General features: G+C 41.6%; 1 protein-coding gene across 3 annotated transcripts in view; it reads right to left on the reverse strand.

The window, feature by feature from the left end:
* The window catches only part of LOC109867113 (serine/threonine-protein kinase WNK1), a 68,142-nt gene extending 51,413 nt beyond the window's left edge, over positions 1-16,729 (reverse strand). For 2 of the 3 annotated variants that reach the window (XM_020456036.2, XM_020456034.2), the window contains exons 1-2: positions 16,437-16,727; positions 12,458-13,698 (exon numbers count right to left, since the gene is read on the reverse strand). In XM_020456036.2, coding sequence (XP_020311625.1) covers positions 12,458-13,237 — 780 coding nt within the window. In that variant the 5' untranslated portion in view covers positions 13,238-13,698; positions 16,437-16,727. Of the gene's footprint in view, positions 1-12,457; positions 13,699-16,436 lie in introns of all 3 variants that reach the window. The other variant, XM_020456035.2, reaches the window with a different exon arrangement.
* Positions 16,730-17,509: the final 780 nt, after the last annotated feature.

Consider the following 17,509-nt stretch of genomic DNA (forward strand, 5'->3'; position numbering starts at 1 on the left):
CCCTAATCTTTACAGGAAAATGCCACGGGCACCATCTGATGTGTGGAGACATTTCACTGCAGCTAATGAAGAAGGAAAAGCTGTGTACATTTGCAAATACTGTGCCAAATCATATGTGAAGAATGCAACAAAGATGCAGAATCATCTGGCCATGTGCATAAAGTTCCCTCCAATGCTCACAACAAGCGACCTCTGACTAAAGTCCCTCTACTTCTATTTGAGGTGAAAATGATGAATCAGACACCTTATCGATAGCAACAGCTCATGGTCCTCGTGGAATCAGACGTTTTTTGACTCAATGGAGGAACTTGGTCAGAGAAATGCTGATGAATGTCTTGCTCGAGCTGTGTATGCAACCGGTTCACCTCTGATGCTCACAGGCAATGTGTATTGGAAGAGATTTCTGAATGTTCTTCCCCAGCATACACCCCTCCAGCCATGCTTTATCTAATCAGTTGCTGGATGCAGAGTTCAACAGAGTTCAAGTGAAAGTCAAGCAAATCATAGAGAAAGCAGACTGCATTGCAATCATCTCTGATGTGTGGTCAAATGTTTGTGGGCAAGGAACAATTAACTTAATCATATCTACCCCTCAACCAGTATTCTACAAAAGCACAAGGGGCAACAGACACAACGGTCTCTACATTGCAGATGAGCTGAAGGCAGTTATCAATGACCTTGGACCACAGAATGTGTTTGCACTGGTGACAGACAATGCTGCAAACATGAAGACTGCTTGGTCGAAAGTAGAGGAGTCCTACCCTCACATCACACCCATTGGCTGTGCTGCTCATGAATTGAATCTGCTCCTCATCAACATCATGGCACTGAAAACAATGGATACACTCTACAAGAGAGCCAAGGAAATGGTTAGGTATGTGAAGGGTCTTCAAGTTATAGCAGCAATCTACCTCACCAAGCAAAGTGAGAGAAGAATAAGAGCACCACATTTAAGCTGCCCAGCAACGCCTGTTGGGGTGGTGTTGTCATGTTTGACAGTCTCCTGGAGGGCAAGGAGTATCTCCAAGAAATGGCCAAATCACAGTCTGCCGATATGGACAGCCCCATCAAGAGGATCCTCCTGGATGATGTATTTTGTGGTAAGCAGCCCAAAACCTATAGCAGTAGCCATTGCACGGATTGTGGGAGACAATGCCATCCTGTCTGATGTTCAGACTCTGCTTGCAGATGTAAGAGAAGAAATCCGTACTGCCCTGCCCACTTCACCGTTGCTCCAAGAAGAGGAAACTGCAGTTCTGAAATACATCAAAAAGCATGAAGACTTCTGCCTGAAGCCCATACACGCCACAGCGTACATGTTGGACCCCAAGCATGCTGGCAAGAGCATCCTGTCTGGTGCAGAGATCAACAAGCTGGTGTCATCACTGCCATGTCTCCCTACCTTGGCCTGGATGAGGACATGGTTCTTGGCAGTCTGGCGAAATACACTTCCAAGCAAGAGCTTTGGGATGGAGATGCAATATGGCAGTCGTGTCAACATATCTCATCAGCCACCTGGTGCAAGGGACTTTGTGGATCTGAGGCTCTTTCCCCTATTGCCTCAATCATCCTCCAAATCCCACCAACATCAGCCACCTTAGAGCGCAACTAGTCCTTGTTGGGGAACACATGCACAAAAAACGCAACAGGCTGACCAATACAGGGGTTGAAAAATGGGTGGCCATCCGGGCAAATGAGGCTTTTTGAGCCTGACAAACGAGCCATCCTCAACTAGGTTGAAAAGTGACAGTGAAGATAAGGCCTCAGACTGATGTTCAAGAGGTGGACATTGAGGAGGTCCAGGGAGAAGACATGGAAGCCTGAGAGGAAGATAGTCTAGAAACTAAAGCTTTGGTTATCATTTTACAGATGCATGTTTGGGAAATGCGATGGATCATTCAATATTCCCTTTAGTTGTTCAGTGAAATCAGCCCATGTGAAGAGTCTACTCCTTTAATTAAAAGTTCAATTCGTAACTAAATTGTTTTTTTATTTTTTTATTTGAAGGATTTAATCATTTGCAATAATGTCCACCTATGATAAGGTCAAATGTTTATGTTTTTGTCTCCATATGATATGGTAAAAATATCCAATGCAAAAAACATCTACATTTAAAATGGTATATTAATTTGCATATATTCCCGTCAATTCCCACAGTAAGTTTCCACCTCTGAATATTCCCCAAAATGTGCAACCCTATCGCTGATCGAATGCCTGTTCGTGAATGCGGGAATTGAATTGGTCTAAAGACAAAAGCAAAGATCTCTCATCCGAGTGAAAGTACAAAATTAGTCAGAAGCTGAGCAGAAATTACAATAAGAAGCATTTTAGATCTGAGTTTACAAAACGCAGCAAGAGCTTTCTGCGTTCTTTTCTTTTTATGCGTAAAAATTCAGAATTCTGTATTACAGCGACCCCTGTTATACAGATAAACAGTGCATATTCAACACTGATATGCGCAACAATGACCGAGTGATAGTTGCATTAATATGAGGCAACTCATGGGGAATGTTCATATGAGATGACAACGTGCTCTTCACCAAACCAAACATTTATCCATTCTCTACAGAACTTTTGGTAGGCCATCATGGTAAATAAGAATGTGTTCTTATTAACAGACTTGCCTAGTTAAATAAAAAAATAACGACGATAAAGGTTTGAGATGGAAAGTTAGAGGGAGCATAAATGAAAGCGAAAAGGCAAGAATATATCGAGAGTCAAAGCAACAAAAACATTTACGAGCAGTTTGATTTGGTTATATGCTTTAGGTCTGAATCCTGGGGAGATAGTGAGGCATATCTCCACTAAGTCAGCTACATGCCACTGTCAACATCATCTCTGAAGAATGGAGGGGGCTGAGGAGAGAAGGAGGAACAGGAGAGAGGGTGGGTGCATAGAGGCCTGAAGGGGGACTGGATGGGTAGAAACCGGTTGTACTTCACACAGAAGATAAGAAAAGCCTCTCAAGAATCTGACCCATTTTACATTCAAACAAGCATTGAGCTCAGGAGCGCACTGAGCATGTGCAGGATTGTCTCTCTGCACTGAGCGACAGGGGAGGGGCCTGGTCTGTGTCAGCAGTATCTCCACAGGCTGTGTTGTCAGTGTGTGTGTTGTGTGGGGTCTGTGATGGTTCTGACAACCTGAAAGCGAGTCAACATAAATATACATGTACTGAATGGGGTTAACCTCTGCTGTGCGTCTTGTCCTTTTCCCTGGAAAAGCAGACAGCCCATCTGAGCCTGTGCCATCGCTGGGCCTTTGGCTTGGCCAGAATCACCCTTTGCTACAGCTACTAAGCTAAAGCAGAATGCACTACAGGGTTACGGAAGATGCAGAGTAAAAGAATAAACTCTAGGGGGAAATGAAAATGTTATTGACTGTATTCAGGTGTTCTATTTAACTAAGGCCCGAAGCCAGGTCAACACCTAATAAATAAATAACGCTTTTAGAAGAAATCAATATATGAATGCTAATGGCAGCCCAGCCTCTTAAAGGGGAAACATCCGTGGCTGTGACTCAGGAGACTGAATCAGCGAGGAAATCACTCTGGCTGTGGGCCACGAGAACAAAGTCTACTGGAATGCAAAGACAAACCAGTCACTGGTGTTGTGTGGTCACGTGGACCTAAGGAACAGGACTGGGTCCAGTAGGCATGAAACGATTTAGAAACAGATCAACAAGAACAAAGATTGTCATATTCCATTTCAAAGCTTTGCTGCTTTTGCACTAATGATTGGAAGTCCCATAGGGCGGCGCACAACTGGCCCAGCGTCATCCGGGTTATGCCGGGGTAGGCCATCAAGGTAAAAGAATATATATATATATATATATATATGTTAAATGACTAGCCTAGTTAAATAAAAAAAAGGTTACACACACACACACCAAAAAAATTCAGGAAGGGGTAGGTCCATCCTGAAAGAAAATATATTTTCAGCTCTGTAACATTATATTCTATTGGCAACGGGATAGATCTCAAAGAGGAAATGCCAGCAACTCATGACTAAGGAGATAAGGCCTATCATAAATACAAAGGGAGATTGCAATAGCGTAAGCAGAAAATGTCAGGAGAATTATTCTGTTTCCCCTATAGTCATTTAGCAGTGGAAGGCTGCAGCTGCTAAATCGTTGCCACTACTCCAAGAAATATGATGCAAAAATGTTTTAGAATACATTTTTTTTTTTTTATAATTTGAGATGGTAAAACGTTGTCAGTGTAAACTTAATCTGGATGTAAAGTATGAAGACAAGATAAAGGTGCTATATTTTTTTTTAAATAAGATAGTTCTCAAAGACTAACAATCACCAATGAAAACTAGACAGCCTCAGAAAAAAAAAAAGTGTCATGTATGGGGATTTTGTTAGAATGTTTGAGTCACAGATCGCATAAGAACACGGCATGATGGCAAAATGTGTAGAATTTCATGAAATCTGCTTTAAACCCGCAAAATTTAATCTCCGTAACCAAGAGGAGGACATTCAAATCTTTGGTCAGAGACCATGCATGCAATTGGCCACGCCCACACCCCATGCCAATTTTGCAAAGGCTGCTGAATTTTTTTTATAAGGGAAACATTGTTATTGGACTGTCCATTTCCATTTTAAGAATGAGTTATACGATTACAATGGACCACTCCATCCATCAACAGATCCTTACTTTGATGGATGTAATTTATATGGAGTCTACAGCTCACATTAAAAGCGATACCAATATGTACAATTTTAGCTTCCTTAAGCATTCTAGTACAGTTAAATAGTTGACACACACATAGACGCAGGCACTGCATCTCAGTGCAAGAGGCGTCGCTACTGTCCCTGGTTCAAATCCAGGCTGTATCACATCTGGCATGATTGGAAGTCCCATAGGGTGGCACACAACTGGCCCAGCGTCATCCGGGTTTGGCCGGGGTAGACCATCAAGGTAAAAAAATATGTTGTAAAATGACTAGCCTAGTTAAATAAAAAGGTTACACACACACTGAAAATTTGCTGGCATTTACGCATGTCCCCATTACCAGTAAAACAATCAAAACCTATTTCTTACACTTACTTGCTGTTTCGTTGTTCAGTCGTTTCATTCTCAACCACGATTTCTATGGAACACCGTTTGGGTCGTTGCATGTCAAAAAAGACATGTCAACTAAGCTTGTTGACCAATCAGGACTCCACGTCACAAAATAATTTAACACATTCATACATTTTTTACGTAGTTATTAGACACTGATTACACTATCAATCGTATTTCATATGTCACAACGATTAATCGATACGTACAGTTAAAGATGGAGGTTTGCATACACTTAGGTTGGAGTCATTAAAACTTGTTTTCAACCACACCACACATTTCTTATTAAAACCTCTTAAGGTATAGGGGCAGCATTTTCACTTTTGGATAAATAGCGTGCCCAATTTCATCTTCCTGCTACTCATGCCAGGAATATAAGATATGCATATTATTAGTAGATGTGGATAGAAAACACTGAAGTTTCTAAAACTGTTTGAATCATATCTGAGTATAACAGAACTTATGTAGCAGGCAAAACCCCGAGGACTAACTGTTAATAATTTTTTTTTATTTTTTGCCTCCCGACTGTTCCCTGACTTGTCTTTGCCAAGGGATATTTCATAGGAACCTGTTTTCAATGACCTTTTTCATAGGAACATGTCCTACCACTTCCACTGGATGTCACCAGTCTTTGGAATTTGGTTGAGGTTATTCATTTGTGCAATGAAGAAGAAGCACATCCTGGAACAACGTTACACTATTGAGAGTCGCGCAAGACGTGAAAAGGAGCATGGTTTGTTTACTTGCTGTATTGAATACATATTGCCCCGTCTACAATTTGATTGATTATTAACGTTTAAAAATACCTAAAGTTGTATTACAAAAGTAGTTTGAAATATTTTGGCAAAGTTTATAGGCAACTTTTGAAATGTTTTGTAGTGACGTTGCGTTTTTTGGCAGCTGTTTTTTTCTGGATCAAACGCGTCAAATAAATGGACATTTGGATATATATGGATGAAATTAATCGAACAAAAGGACCAATTGTGAGGTTTATGGGACAAACTGGAGTGCCAACAAAAGAAGCTCGTCAAAGGTAATACATGTTTTATATATTATTTCAGCGTTTTGTGTAGCGCCTGCAGTGTTGAAATATGCTACCCTCTTTGTTGACATTGTGCCATCATCAGATAATAGCTTCTTATGCTTTCGCTGAAAAGCTTTTTAAAATCTGACATGTTGGCTGGATTCACAACGAGTGTAGCTTTAATTGAGTATCTTACATGTGTGATTTAATGAATGTTTGATTTTATATAATTATTTGAATTTGCCACGCTGCATTTTCCCTGTTTTTTTCCCCAAGTGGGACGCAAGCGTCCCCTATACCATAAGAAGTTAAACTATTGTTTTGGCAAGTCGGATAAGACATCTACTTTGTGCATGACAAGTAATTTTTCCAACAATTTTTTACAGACACTAAGTTGACTGTGCCTCTAAACAGCTTGGAAAATTCCAGAAAATGATGGCATGGCTTTAGAAGCTTCTGATAGGCTAATTGACATAATTTGATCAATTGGAGGTGTACCTGTGGATGTATTTCAAGGCCAACCTTCAAACAGAGTGCCTCTTTGCTTGACATCATGGGAAAATCAAAAGAAATCAGCCAAGACCTCAGAAAACAAATTGTAGACATCCAAGTCTGGTTCATCCTTGGGAGAAATTTCCAAACGCCTGAAGGTACCACGTTCATCTGTACAAACAATAGTACGAAAGTATAAACACCATTGGACCACGCAGCCATCATACCGCTCAGGAAGGAGACGTGTTCGGTCTCCTAGAGATTAACGTAGTATGGTGCGAAAAGTGCGACTCAATCCCTGAACAACAGCAAAGAACCTTGTGAAGATGCTGGAGGAAACAGGTACAAAAGTATCTATATCCACAGTAAAACAAGTCCTATACTGACATAACCTGAAAGGCCGCTCAGCAAGGAAGAAGCCACTGCTCCAAAACTGCCATAAAAAAGCCAGAATACGGTCTGCAACTGCACATGGGGACAAAGATCGTACTTTTTGGAGAAATGTCCTCTGGTCTGATGAAACAAAAATAGAACTGTTAGGCCATAATGACCATCATTATGTTTGGAGGAAAAAGGGGGAGGCTTGCAAGCCGAAGAACACAATCCCAACCGTGAAGCACGGGGGTGGCAGCATCATGTTTTGGGGGTGCTTTGTTGCAGGAGTTGTGCAGCAAAGTTGTGCTGCAGAGGCAAAAAAGTATTTAGTCAGCCACCAATTGTGCAAGTTCTCCCACTTAAAAAGGTGAAAGAGGCCTGTAATTTTCATCATAAGTACACTTCAACTATGACAGACAAAATGTGAGAAAAAAAAAATCCATAAAATCACATTGTAGGATTTTTTATGAATTTATTTATAAATTATGGTGGAAAATAAGTATTTGGTCAATAACAAAAAAGTGTATCTCAATACTTTGTTATATACCCTTTGTTGGCAATGACAGAGGTCAAACTTTTTCTGTAAGTCTTCATAAGGTTTTCACACACTGTTACTGGAATTTTGGCCCATTCCTCCATGCAGATCTCCTCTAGAGCAGTGATGTTTTGGGGCTGTTGCTGGGCAACACAGACTTTCAACTCCCTCCAAAGATTTTCTATGGGGTTGAGATCTGGAGACTGGCTAGGCCACTCCAGGACCTTGAAATGCTTCTTACGAAGCCACTCCTTCGTTGCCCGGGTGGTGTGTTTGGGATCATTGTCATGCTGAAAGACCCAGCCACGTTTCATCTTCAATGCCCTTGCTGATGGAAGGAGGTTTTCACTCAAAATCTCACGATACATGGCCCCATTCGTTCTTTCCTTTACACGGATAAGTCGTCCTGGTCCCTTTGCAGAAAAACAGCCCCAAAGCATGATGTTTCCACCCCCATGCTTCACAGTAGGTATGGTGTTCTTTGGATGCAACTCAGCATTCTTTGTCCTCCAAACACAACGAGTTGAGTTTACCAAAAAGTTCTGTATTGGTTTCATCTGACCATATGACATTCTCTCAATCTTCTTCTGGATCATCCAAATGCTCTCTAGCAAACTTCAGACGGGCCTGGACATATACTGGCTTAAGCAGGGGAACACGTCTGGCACTGCAGGATTTGAGTCCCTGGCGGCGTAGTGTGTTACTAATGGTAGGCATTGTTACTTTGGTCCCAGCTCTCTGCAGGTCATTCACTAGGTCCCCCCGTGTGGTTTTTGGATTTTTGCTCACCGTTCTTGTGATCATTTTGACCCCACGGGGTGAGATCTTGCGTGGAGCCCCAGATCGAGGGAGATTATCAGTGGTCTTGTATGTCTTCCATTTCCTTATAATTGCTCCCACAGTTGATTTCTTCAAATCAAGCTGCTTACCTATTGCAGATTCAGTCTTCCCAGCCTGGTACAGGTCTACAATTTTGTTTCTGGTGTCCTTTGACAGCTCTTTGGTCTTGGCCATAGTGGAGTTTGGAGTGTGACTGTTTGAGGTTGTGGACAGGTGTCTTTTATACTGATAACAAGTTCAAACAGGTGCCATTAATACAGGTAACGAGTGGAGGACAGAGGAGTCTCTTAAAGATGAAGTTACAGGTCTGTGAGAGCCAGAAATCTTGCTTGTTTGTAGGTGACCAAATACTTATTTTCCACCATAATTTGCAAGGAAATTAAAATAAAAATGCATCAATGTGATTTTCTGGATTTTTTTCTTTCTCATTTTGTCTGTCATAGTTGAAGTGTACCTATGATGAAAATTACAGGCCTCTCATCTTTTTAAGTGGGAGAACTTGCACAATTGGTGGCTGACTAAATACTTTTTTGCCCCACTGTATATAGCTAGGTGTCATCTAAAATAACCCTCCTTTATAAGACAGTTCATATTTGATTAATGGTGGTCAGACCCATCTATGTGAAGCTAGCCACAATAAGGATTAGCCACAATAGTGGCCTTTGCGGTTAGCCATCAAAATAAAAGAATGCCATAATTCTGTCAATGTCATTGACAGTGATGCAAATGAATACAAATAGTAGAATTATGCCATAATTGAATAGATCATGCTAAACGAGGTTGGAATGTTATATAAAATCAAAAGACAATAATTTGTTCATTTGACAAATCTGTTGAAATCACACTGGATGTTATATACTTTATAATTGCATTGGGGGCATAGTTATTTCACTGTACGGCCTTACCCTATGTCATTGATCCACAATCCATAGGTATCAGTCTACTCAGTGACACCAAGAGAACATTAGCGTCGTAGCTCTTATTGCGGGACCCTGAAACAACTGTAAATTTAACCATATTTATTGCCAACTTGTGTGTATTGAACACTATTCCGGAGGAAAAACATTACTGCGTGGATGTTTTGGAGTCTGATAACTCTGTGGATGACGTTGGGGAAAAATAGCTTGGGTATTGAGTAGACTGATACCCCATTTCATTGATCCCCAACCCTTAAGTAAAGCTGTACAGTGCAATATGAATGTCAATACTGCTGCCAATGACTGGAACGAATTGAGGGGAAAAAGGAAAAAAATATATATATATAAATATATATATTTTTTTTAATCGCTTAAGTTGGAGACTTATATCGCCATCACTAACTTTAAACATCAGATATCTGAGCAGCTTACCATTCACTGCAGCTGTACAAAGCCCATCTGTAAATAGCCCATCCAATCTACCAACCTCATCCCCACATTGTTTTTATTTACTTTTTGCACACCAGTATTTCTACTTACTCATCATCATCATCATCTACACATCTATCACTCCAGTGTTAATTTGCTAAATTGTCATTAATTCGCTACTGTGGCCTATTTATTGCCTTACCTCCTTACACCATTTGTACACACTGTATATAGACTTTTTCTATTGCGTTATTGACTCTACATTTGTTTATTCCATGTGTAACTCTGTGTTGTTGTTTGTGTCGCACTGCATTGCTTTATCTTGGCCAGGTTGCAGTTGAAAATGAGAACTTGTTCTCAACTAGTCCACCTGGTAAAATAAAAGGTGGGGAAAAAAACTATAGGCTGACAGGGGAGGTGATTTCAGTCACAGTCCCGCGAAAAGAGCTACAACACTAATATTTGCGTGAACTCTAATATGGTATGATTCCACCAGTTGTAACCTTCTGCATCACTTTCAAAGAGGTACTTTTATTTTGAAGGCAAACCTCAAATTCCACTACTGTGCCTAATCCTTCTTGTGGCTAGCTTCACAACACATAACCCGGACAGGTCGAGCCTCACTAGCCAGATGAAGCTAGCTGACTGCTTATAACATTAGCTTTGGGCAACAGGGTTATGTAGCTGGCTTGATATTTATTTTCATTAATTGAAGTTAAATTTCAATAGGCAAACAACAAGTGGCTATCTAGCTAATATTTACAAGGATTCCTAAATCATTGCTAAGAATAATGAAAATGACTGCAGTTTCTACTGGTCATTGTTTTCAGGCTGGTTTTATTGATGCTAGCTAGGTACCAAGCTAAAACAAGCTAGCTACCCCAGACGTTGCGTTCGAACAAATGGCTGGTGTTTGCAGACTTTTTTGTACAGCTTTGACAGTGTTACTGATAGTAGTGGTGGCAGTTGGCTTGCACGTGCAAATTCAGAACACACAACATTCTATAATATAACTTTTATTTGACGTATCAAATGAAAAGCTTATTTAACGTGTCATTGTCAAATAGTATTATTTAACGTGTATCTTTGACACGCAAAGACGCAAACGTCGTTCCATAGTATGTCGTGAAGCTAATAGCAGTGACACTTGACACAATTACTGTGTAACTCCGGTAGAGGAACATCTGAAAAATTGCACACTTTGTAATGTGTACAGATGCTCAACCAGTCGCAAAAGCCAGCATCATCCACGAGAGAGAACGGTTGATTGTCAAGCGCAATGAATTCCATTATCTTGCCGTTAATGGATTTCACCTTTGAGATGTTGGACTCTTTCAAATGACTGCTCGATCCACACAGCAGACCTTGTGGGCTTGGTTAGGAATGCTGTGTTGCACGCGTAGCGCCAAATTTTACATGGCTTCAATACGTCACGCCAAATTTTACATGGCTTCAATACGTCACGTAGCTATGTTATATAGGTATGCACGTCAGCTTTGACATCGGGCCGATACCGATGTTGCCATTTTTAGCTAATATTATACCGATGTTGGCATTTTTACCTAATATCGGCCAAGTCCAATATGTTCATCAATATATTGTGCATCCCTACTTTGAACCAATGGCTTCAAATGGATTTGCAACACCACAACTGAAGGGATAACTATGACTGATTGACAGACCCTTAGGTGTTTAACCGGTGACAGTTACAATGTCCAAATGCCGCGAATGTGACTCAAAGACAGCATAAAGGCCCGTAGTCACTGCAGAAGAAAAGAAAGGCAGACTTTTGGCTCTAGCCTGACTTGGCAATATGAGCAGCCTGGTCTCATAGACTAGACATGACATAGTAAATTAAAATCGGGAAAGTCAAATGTTTGGTATGGCTACATAAGGCAGATGGTTACTTAAGGCAAAAACATAAGTAGGGTGGTTGGTCGGCATGGATGGGTGGGCCTATAACGCAAACGTTTAGCAACCCAAAGGTCACGTATTCAAATCTCATCAAGGACAACCTTCAAACTTAATTTAATCTTTATTTAAGTATGCAAGTCAGTTATTAAGAACAAAGTCTTATTTTACAATGACGGCCTACCCCGGCCAAAACACTGGGCCAATTGTGATTGTCCCAATCACGGACAGATGTGATACAGCCTGGATTTGAACCAGGGACTGTTCTCTCTTGCACTAAGATGCAGTGCCTTACACCGCTGCGCCACCTGGGAGCAACTAGTTACTACTGTTTAGCTACCTTGCAACTACTTAGCATGTTAGCCAACCCTTCCCCTAACCATTTTAGTTAACCCTACCCCTAAACTTAACTCCAAGCTAACATTAGCCAGCGGTAGCCACCTAACCAACAGTCACAAATTGGAAATCATAACATACTGTACTTTTTTTCAAATTTGGAACATATTGCACAAATTGCAATTTGTAACATATCACATGAAATGGATGAGGAACATCCACAAATTAATACATACCATACGAAACTCAAGATACATTATCATACGAATGATTTACGTACAGAATAATACAAAATGCTCTGAGACCAGGTTGAGATGAGACTAGTATATTCTTCTCACAGATTTAGTAGGTTATGAGTGACTCAACAGGTTTTGATGGGTCTGATTAGGGATCAACCGGTAACCTGTAAAGAGCCAATTTTGTAATCACTGGGCTTATCAGTGGTGTTCTTTCATATCAGTATTCATGGAGGGAAATGAGGATGCAAGTTTAAGCTACATAGATAGTATTGAGATGTAGCCCAGTCTTACCTGCAGCTCGCACCATGCCACCTCCACTGTGGTCTCTGTGTCCAGGCCCTTGTAGACCGTCTTGAAGGAACCACGTCCAATCTCAATGTCAAACTTGAGGAAACGCCCATCCGGCGACGTTCCCACCGCTTTCGTCTCGGCTTCCTCAATGTCATCTTGCACCTTCTTCTCAGCCTCTCTCAGTTCAGCCTCTACCCGGGCTTTCTCCTTCTCTTCCTTATCTGCTTCCCTCCCCTCTCCTTCTTCACCCTCTCCACTCTCCTTCACCTCACTCTCAGGTTCAGGTTCTGTTGTTTGGCTCAGAGGTTGGGCAGCTAGACTGTTTGCTTGCTGAGCCACCACTGCTTCCCCATCACAGATATCTTGTAGTACAGCAGCCTTGTGCTCTACAGACACCACATCCACCTTCAATCCACCTTCAAACTCAGCCAACTCCTCCCTCACAGTCACACGGTGTGCAGGTCTTGGGGTGGGCAGTGCACCAGAGTACCGGGGCGCGACATCTCGCATGCGGGGTACCAGAGGTGCAAGGACAGGGATTTTACTCGGTAAGGGGAGGTCAAGGGCTGTGGCGTTGGAGTCGCTGATGACGCTGCGACGGAAGAATGTTCGATGTTCTGCAGCGCAACGGTCGCGCTCCATGGTGTGGTGGCGCCGCCTCACCTCCGCTGCCATCCGTTCACCAACAAGCGAGTCCGAGCCAGACCCGTTGTTTCCGTTACCACTCTTGGGAAGGGGAGTCAGGAACTTAACCATCTTGTTGTTGGGCTTTTCCGACATCCCACCACCCCCAACGATAGTGAGCGGATATGATTCAACAGAGAAAAGAAAACTCAAACTTCCTCCATAAAGGCTTTGGAAAGAAATGGAAATCTATGTGGTCAGACTGACCAATTAAAAAAGGAGCTTGTTTTGCAAACCTCCCTCTCCTATTCCTACCTGTGTGACTGCTGCTTAAATACAGTTAGTAGGTATACAGGGCTCAGAGTCTGGGTGGAGGATGGGGGGTGTTCTTTTGTAAATAGAAAAGAAGAGAACACTGTCACAGAACAGGGAGCGCTGCCAACACACAGGACCCTTTAGATCCACACCATCCATCCTGCAAGACACAGGGTACAGCTGCAATCCAACATAAGGAGCCACCAGAAGGGAGGGGGAAAGAGCTAGACTCAGCTCCAGGCACCAAGCCTCACTGTGCAGGCAACGACAGGCCACACACTCCCAGCAGAGATCCAGTGTCACTGCAGGGGGAAAGAAACAGGGACAGACGGTATCAGTATAGCAATGAAATTTAGGGGGAAAGGGGCAAACTGGTTTTACTGTGAGTGGTGGGGGGGGGGGGGGGGTCAACAAATCTGGAATTCCTGACTTAACAGATAAAATTCCATCACTGACTGCAAAGAGAGGTTGGAGAAGAGTGTCTGATTTAAATCGTTTTTAAGAAGCAGTACAAACTAGAGTGAATTTTCAGTATTTATATATAAACAAGATGTGTCCCTGTCATGGTGGTCAAGTGCAGACAGTTATCTCATGCTTTACAATACACAGCAAAACAAGTGTACTACTAAAAAACGAAATATCATAACACAGAGAACATACACATAATACTACAATAGCTTCACTAGCTTGTGGTGCAGTCAAGCTATTAAAAATATTGCCCATTTATTCCAGCTGGCTGATAAATTCTGTGTGCTACGGCAAACAGTGCCTACAACCGACCATAACTTGTCGATACTTCCTCAATTCCCGATTTGGAAGACAGACGGTCTTCTAAAATGTCCATGTCTAGTTGCAGGGGGTTCTTTTGAATTTAGAAAATGCTCTGTTATTAAACTGTTTCTATTTTTCGCACCATTAAGTAATCCAACAACATGTATGCTGCCTTCTTGTCTATTTTAAATCTCTCACTGATTGGGACAAGTGGGTGTCCATCCCAAAGTGCTGCATATCATGATCACAGTCACCTGTCTCGATAAATGAAAGAAGATTTCAAATAGAAAAGACAGATAAATCAAATAAATGAAGTTAATAACAGAGCATCTTCTAAATTCAATTATAAACTGGGTGGCTCGAGCCCTGACAGCCGTGGTACAACAGGTATGACAAAACATGTATTTTTACTGCTCTAATTACGTTGGTAACCAGTTTATAATAGCAATAATGCACATCGGGTTTGTGGTATATGGCCAACATACCACGGCTCAGGACTGTAACCAGGACGCGTTGCATTGTGCCTAAGACCATCCCTTAGCCTTGGTATATTGGCCATATACCACAGAGCCTCGTGCTTTATTGCTTAAACAAACCCTCTGCAACTAGACTTTGGCTGTCTTCCCAACACCAAGTTAAGGTTGGTTGAAAATTTGCTGTGTTCGGATAAACATTACCTACCCTGTAACTACTAACGGAGAAACACAACCCATTACAATCTGCTAGCTAGGTGTAGTCTGAATCAGTATCTGGGCAAAGAGGAGATGATTAATATGATGAGTCTCCTCTCTAGCCCAGTTAGCTACCATTAATTTTCTTATTAGACAGCTGCCCAAGTGTTGAGTCAAAATACGTTCCTTTGTCACCAAGTATGAAGTTTCGATGAGCAACTATAGTCATTTACTGTTTTCACGCCCGGTGTGTCCTTCCAAAATAGTCTTAAAACATAAGCAGATAAAAAAAATGTATTGTCAGGAAAGAATATGTATATTTTTTTACCAAGTGTGCACGTGCTTCCACCTCTTCAGTACTTCCAATAAAATCACTAATAATCTGAATAATTAGTGACTAATTACCGCAGCAGTACAGTATCCCGAAAGATCATTGATTTTATCACCTACAACAGTATTAATGCCCTATCAACCGGTTGCTTCACACATTCTACACGGAATGCAATAATATTTTATGTAAACAGATTAAGTAGTTAAGATTACTGTAAAACGTCACCTATATTAATGAATATGTGGATTTGGCGCAGACACATTTTTAGTCAGACATTTTTCGGAAGTATCTACCGTGCGTGACAGCAGTAAATTACAATAGTTAACTCTTACACAAATAAACTCCACGCGTGGGGAGTAATTAACGTATTTTGACAATATAACGCTAGCAGAGCGGTCGAAAGGAAAACGAATGGTAGCTAACTGGGCTAGAGATGAGACCGATCATATTCATCGTCTCTGCTTGGATTAATTTCGGAGTTTTTGCAGAGAAAATCACGTGTTACATTTGAGCACAGCCATAGACGACACTTGACTGGCGACTGACTGTAGATAACAAGGCTTTTAGCTTACCACAACGGCCTTAGCTACGATAAACAATATTATAGAACATGGAGCTGACGTTAACTAGCCATTGTTGGTATATACCGTTAGCTAGTTATGTCATCAATCAATGTAAACTAATTGACATTGAACACAGTAAACAACATTTCACACTAACGTAATTAATATATTTAAAACTGAAGAATATATATTTGTCTGGACAAACGTTAGCGTTAACTTGCTCACAGGCATCATCGTTCCATGTTGGATTGCGCATTTAGCTAGCGATCTAGCTAACGTTAGTGATAGCTACACTCTTATGCCTGATGATGGCGGCAAGCCAGCAGCTTGGTAGCTATCTAGCTAACGTTAGTGATAGCTACACTCTCCTGCTTGATGGCGGCTAGTTAGCAGCTAGCTAACTACCCCAGCGTAACTAGTAAAAGAGCAATTGAATAACGTCGTTTGTCAAAGTACATAATCGAGAAATCGAAACAATAACACAAATCAATATAAAGACAAAAACGAACATTACATTTTCCCCTTGACCGTTTTAAATCTGTCTGATAAACGTTCGCTCCAGCTAGCCAAAGCTAGGGTTCTTTGTTAACGTTATCTCCGCATAGAACATCGAATGAAAGTTCCGCGTTGCCATAACTGCGATTCACTCCCCGCCATAGTAGGCTACAACTCATATAAATACGTTGATTTGTAGTGTCATTTACCGTCGTGTGGTCAAGTTTCCATCCATAAGTAGTCTTCAAGCTGTGAGAACTCTAACACGTTTACCAAAGCAAAGGAGCCGGTTGGTATTACTGAGGTATAATAATTACTGTCGGAACGTTCCCAGACTGGCAGCGTTCATTCTACAGATGAGGCGGGTCTTTCTCTCGTGCTAGCGGGGGACTAGAACCGCCTCCTTTCCACTAACGACGGCAGTTTGCTAGCTTCAAACCAGGCACTCCCCCAAATTCATTCGGCTACTAGCGGCAAGATAGCTACTGCTACGTTGTGGGTGGTCAATAGACCCCACCGCAAGCGTAACTGAATATGGCGACCTCACAAGAACACTCACCTCAGTGTTGTCACAAATAGAACATATTTGATGTTGTCCTTAGAAATAGAATCGTATTCTATGATGGATCCTATCTGTATGGCGCTGTGCAAAAGTGCTGCAGTTTCGGAGATACAATAACCTGTAAACCGATTATGAAAATGTAAACAAGAGCACTCAAAAATGATAGGCCGAGTTTTAGAAAGCATAATTTCCCATTAACTATAGCATCATGACTCGTTCGAGATCATGTAGAAGAAGAGTAATGACAAAACATACCATGCATGTTTGTTGCAATTGAACAGGGATCGATCGTTAAATCGACTTCAGTTCAAGGGATAGGGGGCTTGAGGCCTCACCGTTATCATAATACAGGCTAGAAAGCCAGGCCAGAGGTAAACACTGCCCTCTGTTGATTTGATAAAGAATACAGATTGTATGTGTGAGTGAGATTGAAAAAGCTTCTTCCTCTTCCCCTAACACAGTTAAATTAAGGTTACATTTAAAAAATAAAAAACACAAGTGGTCATCTCCATCCTGCTACCACAAAAATATGTTCACCCTGCCACCATACTGGTGAATGCAAGCATTTCCCAGGACTGTGCCTCAAAACCTAATGTCTACCTGGCCCACCACTACACCCTGGACTTGAACAGCCTTTACGACCAGGTCCACCTCTACAAGGCAGCAATCCCAACTTTTGCCAGGACCCTGAAGGATTTCATCCTCAACCGCAGCCCCAGC

This window comes from Oncorhynchus kisutch, linkage group LG22, assembly GCF_002021735.2.
Source record: "Oncorhynchus kisutch isolate 150728-3 linkage group LG22, Okis_V2, whole genome shotgun sequence".
Lineage (NCBI taxonomy): Eukaryota > Metazoa > Chordata > Actinopteri > Salmoniformes > Salmonidae > Oncorhynchus > Oncorhynchus kisutch.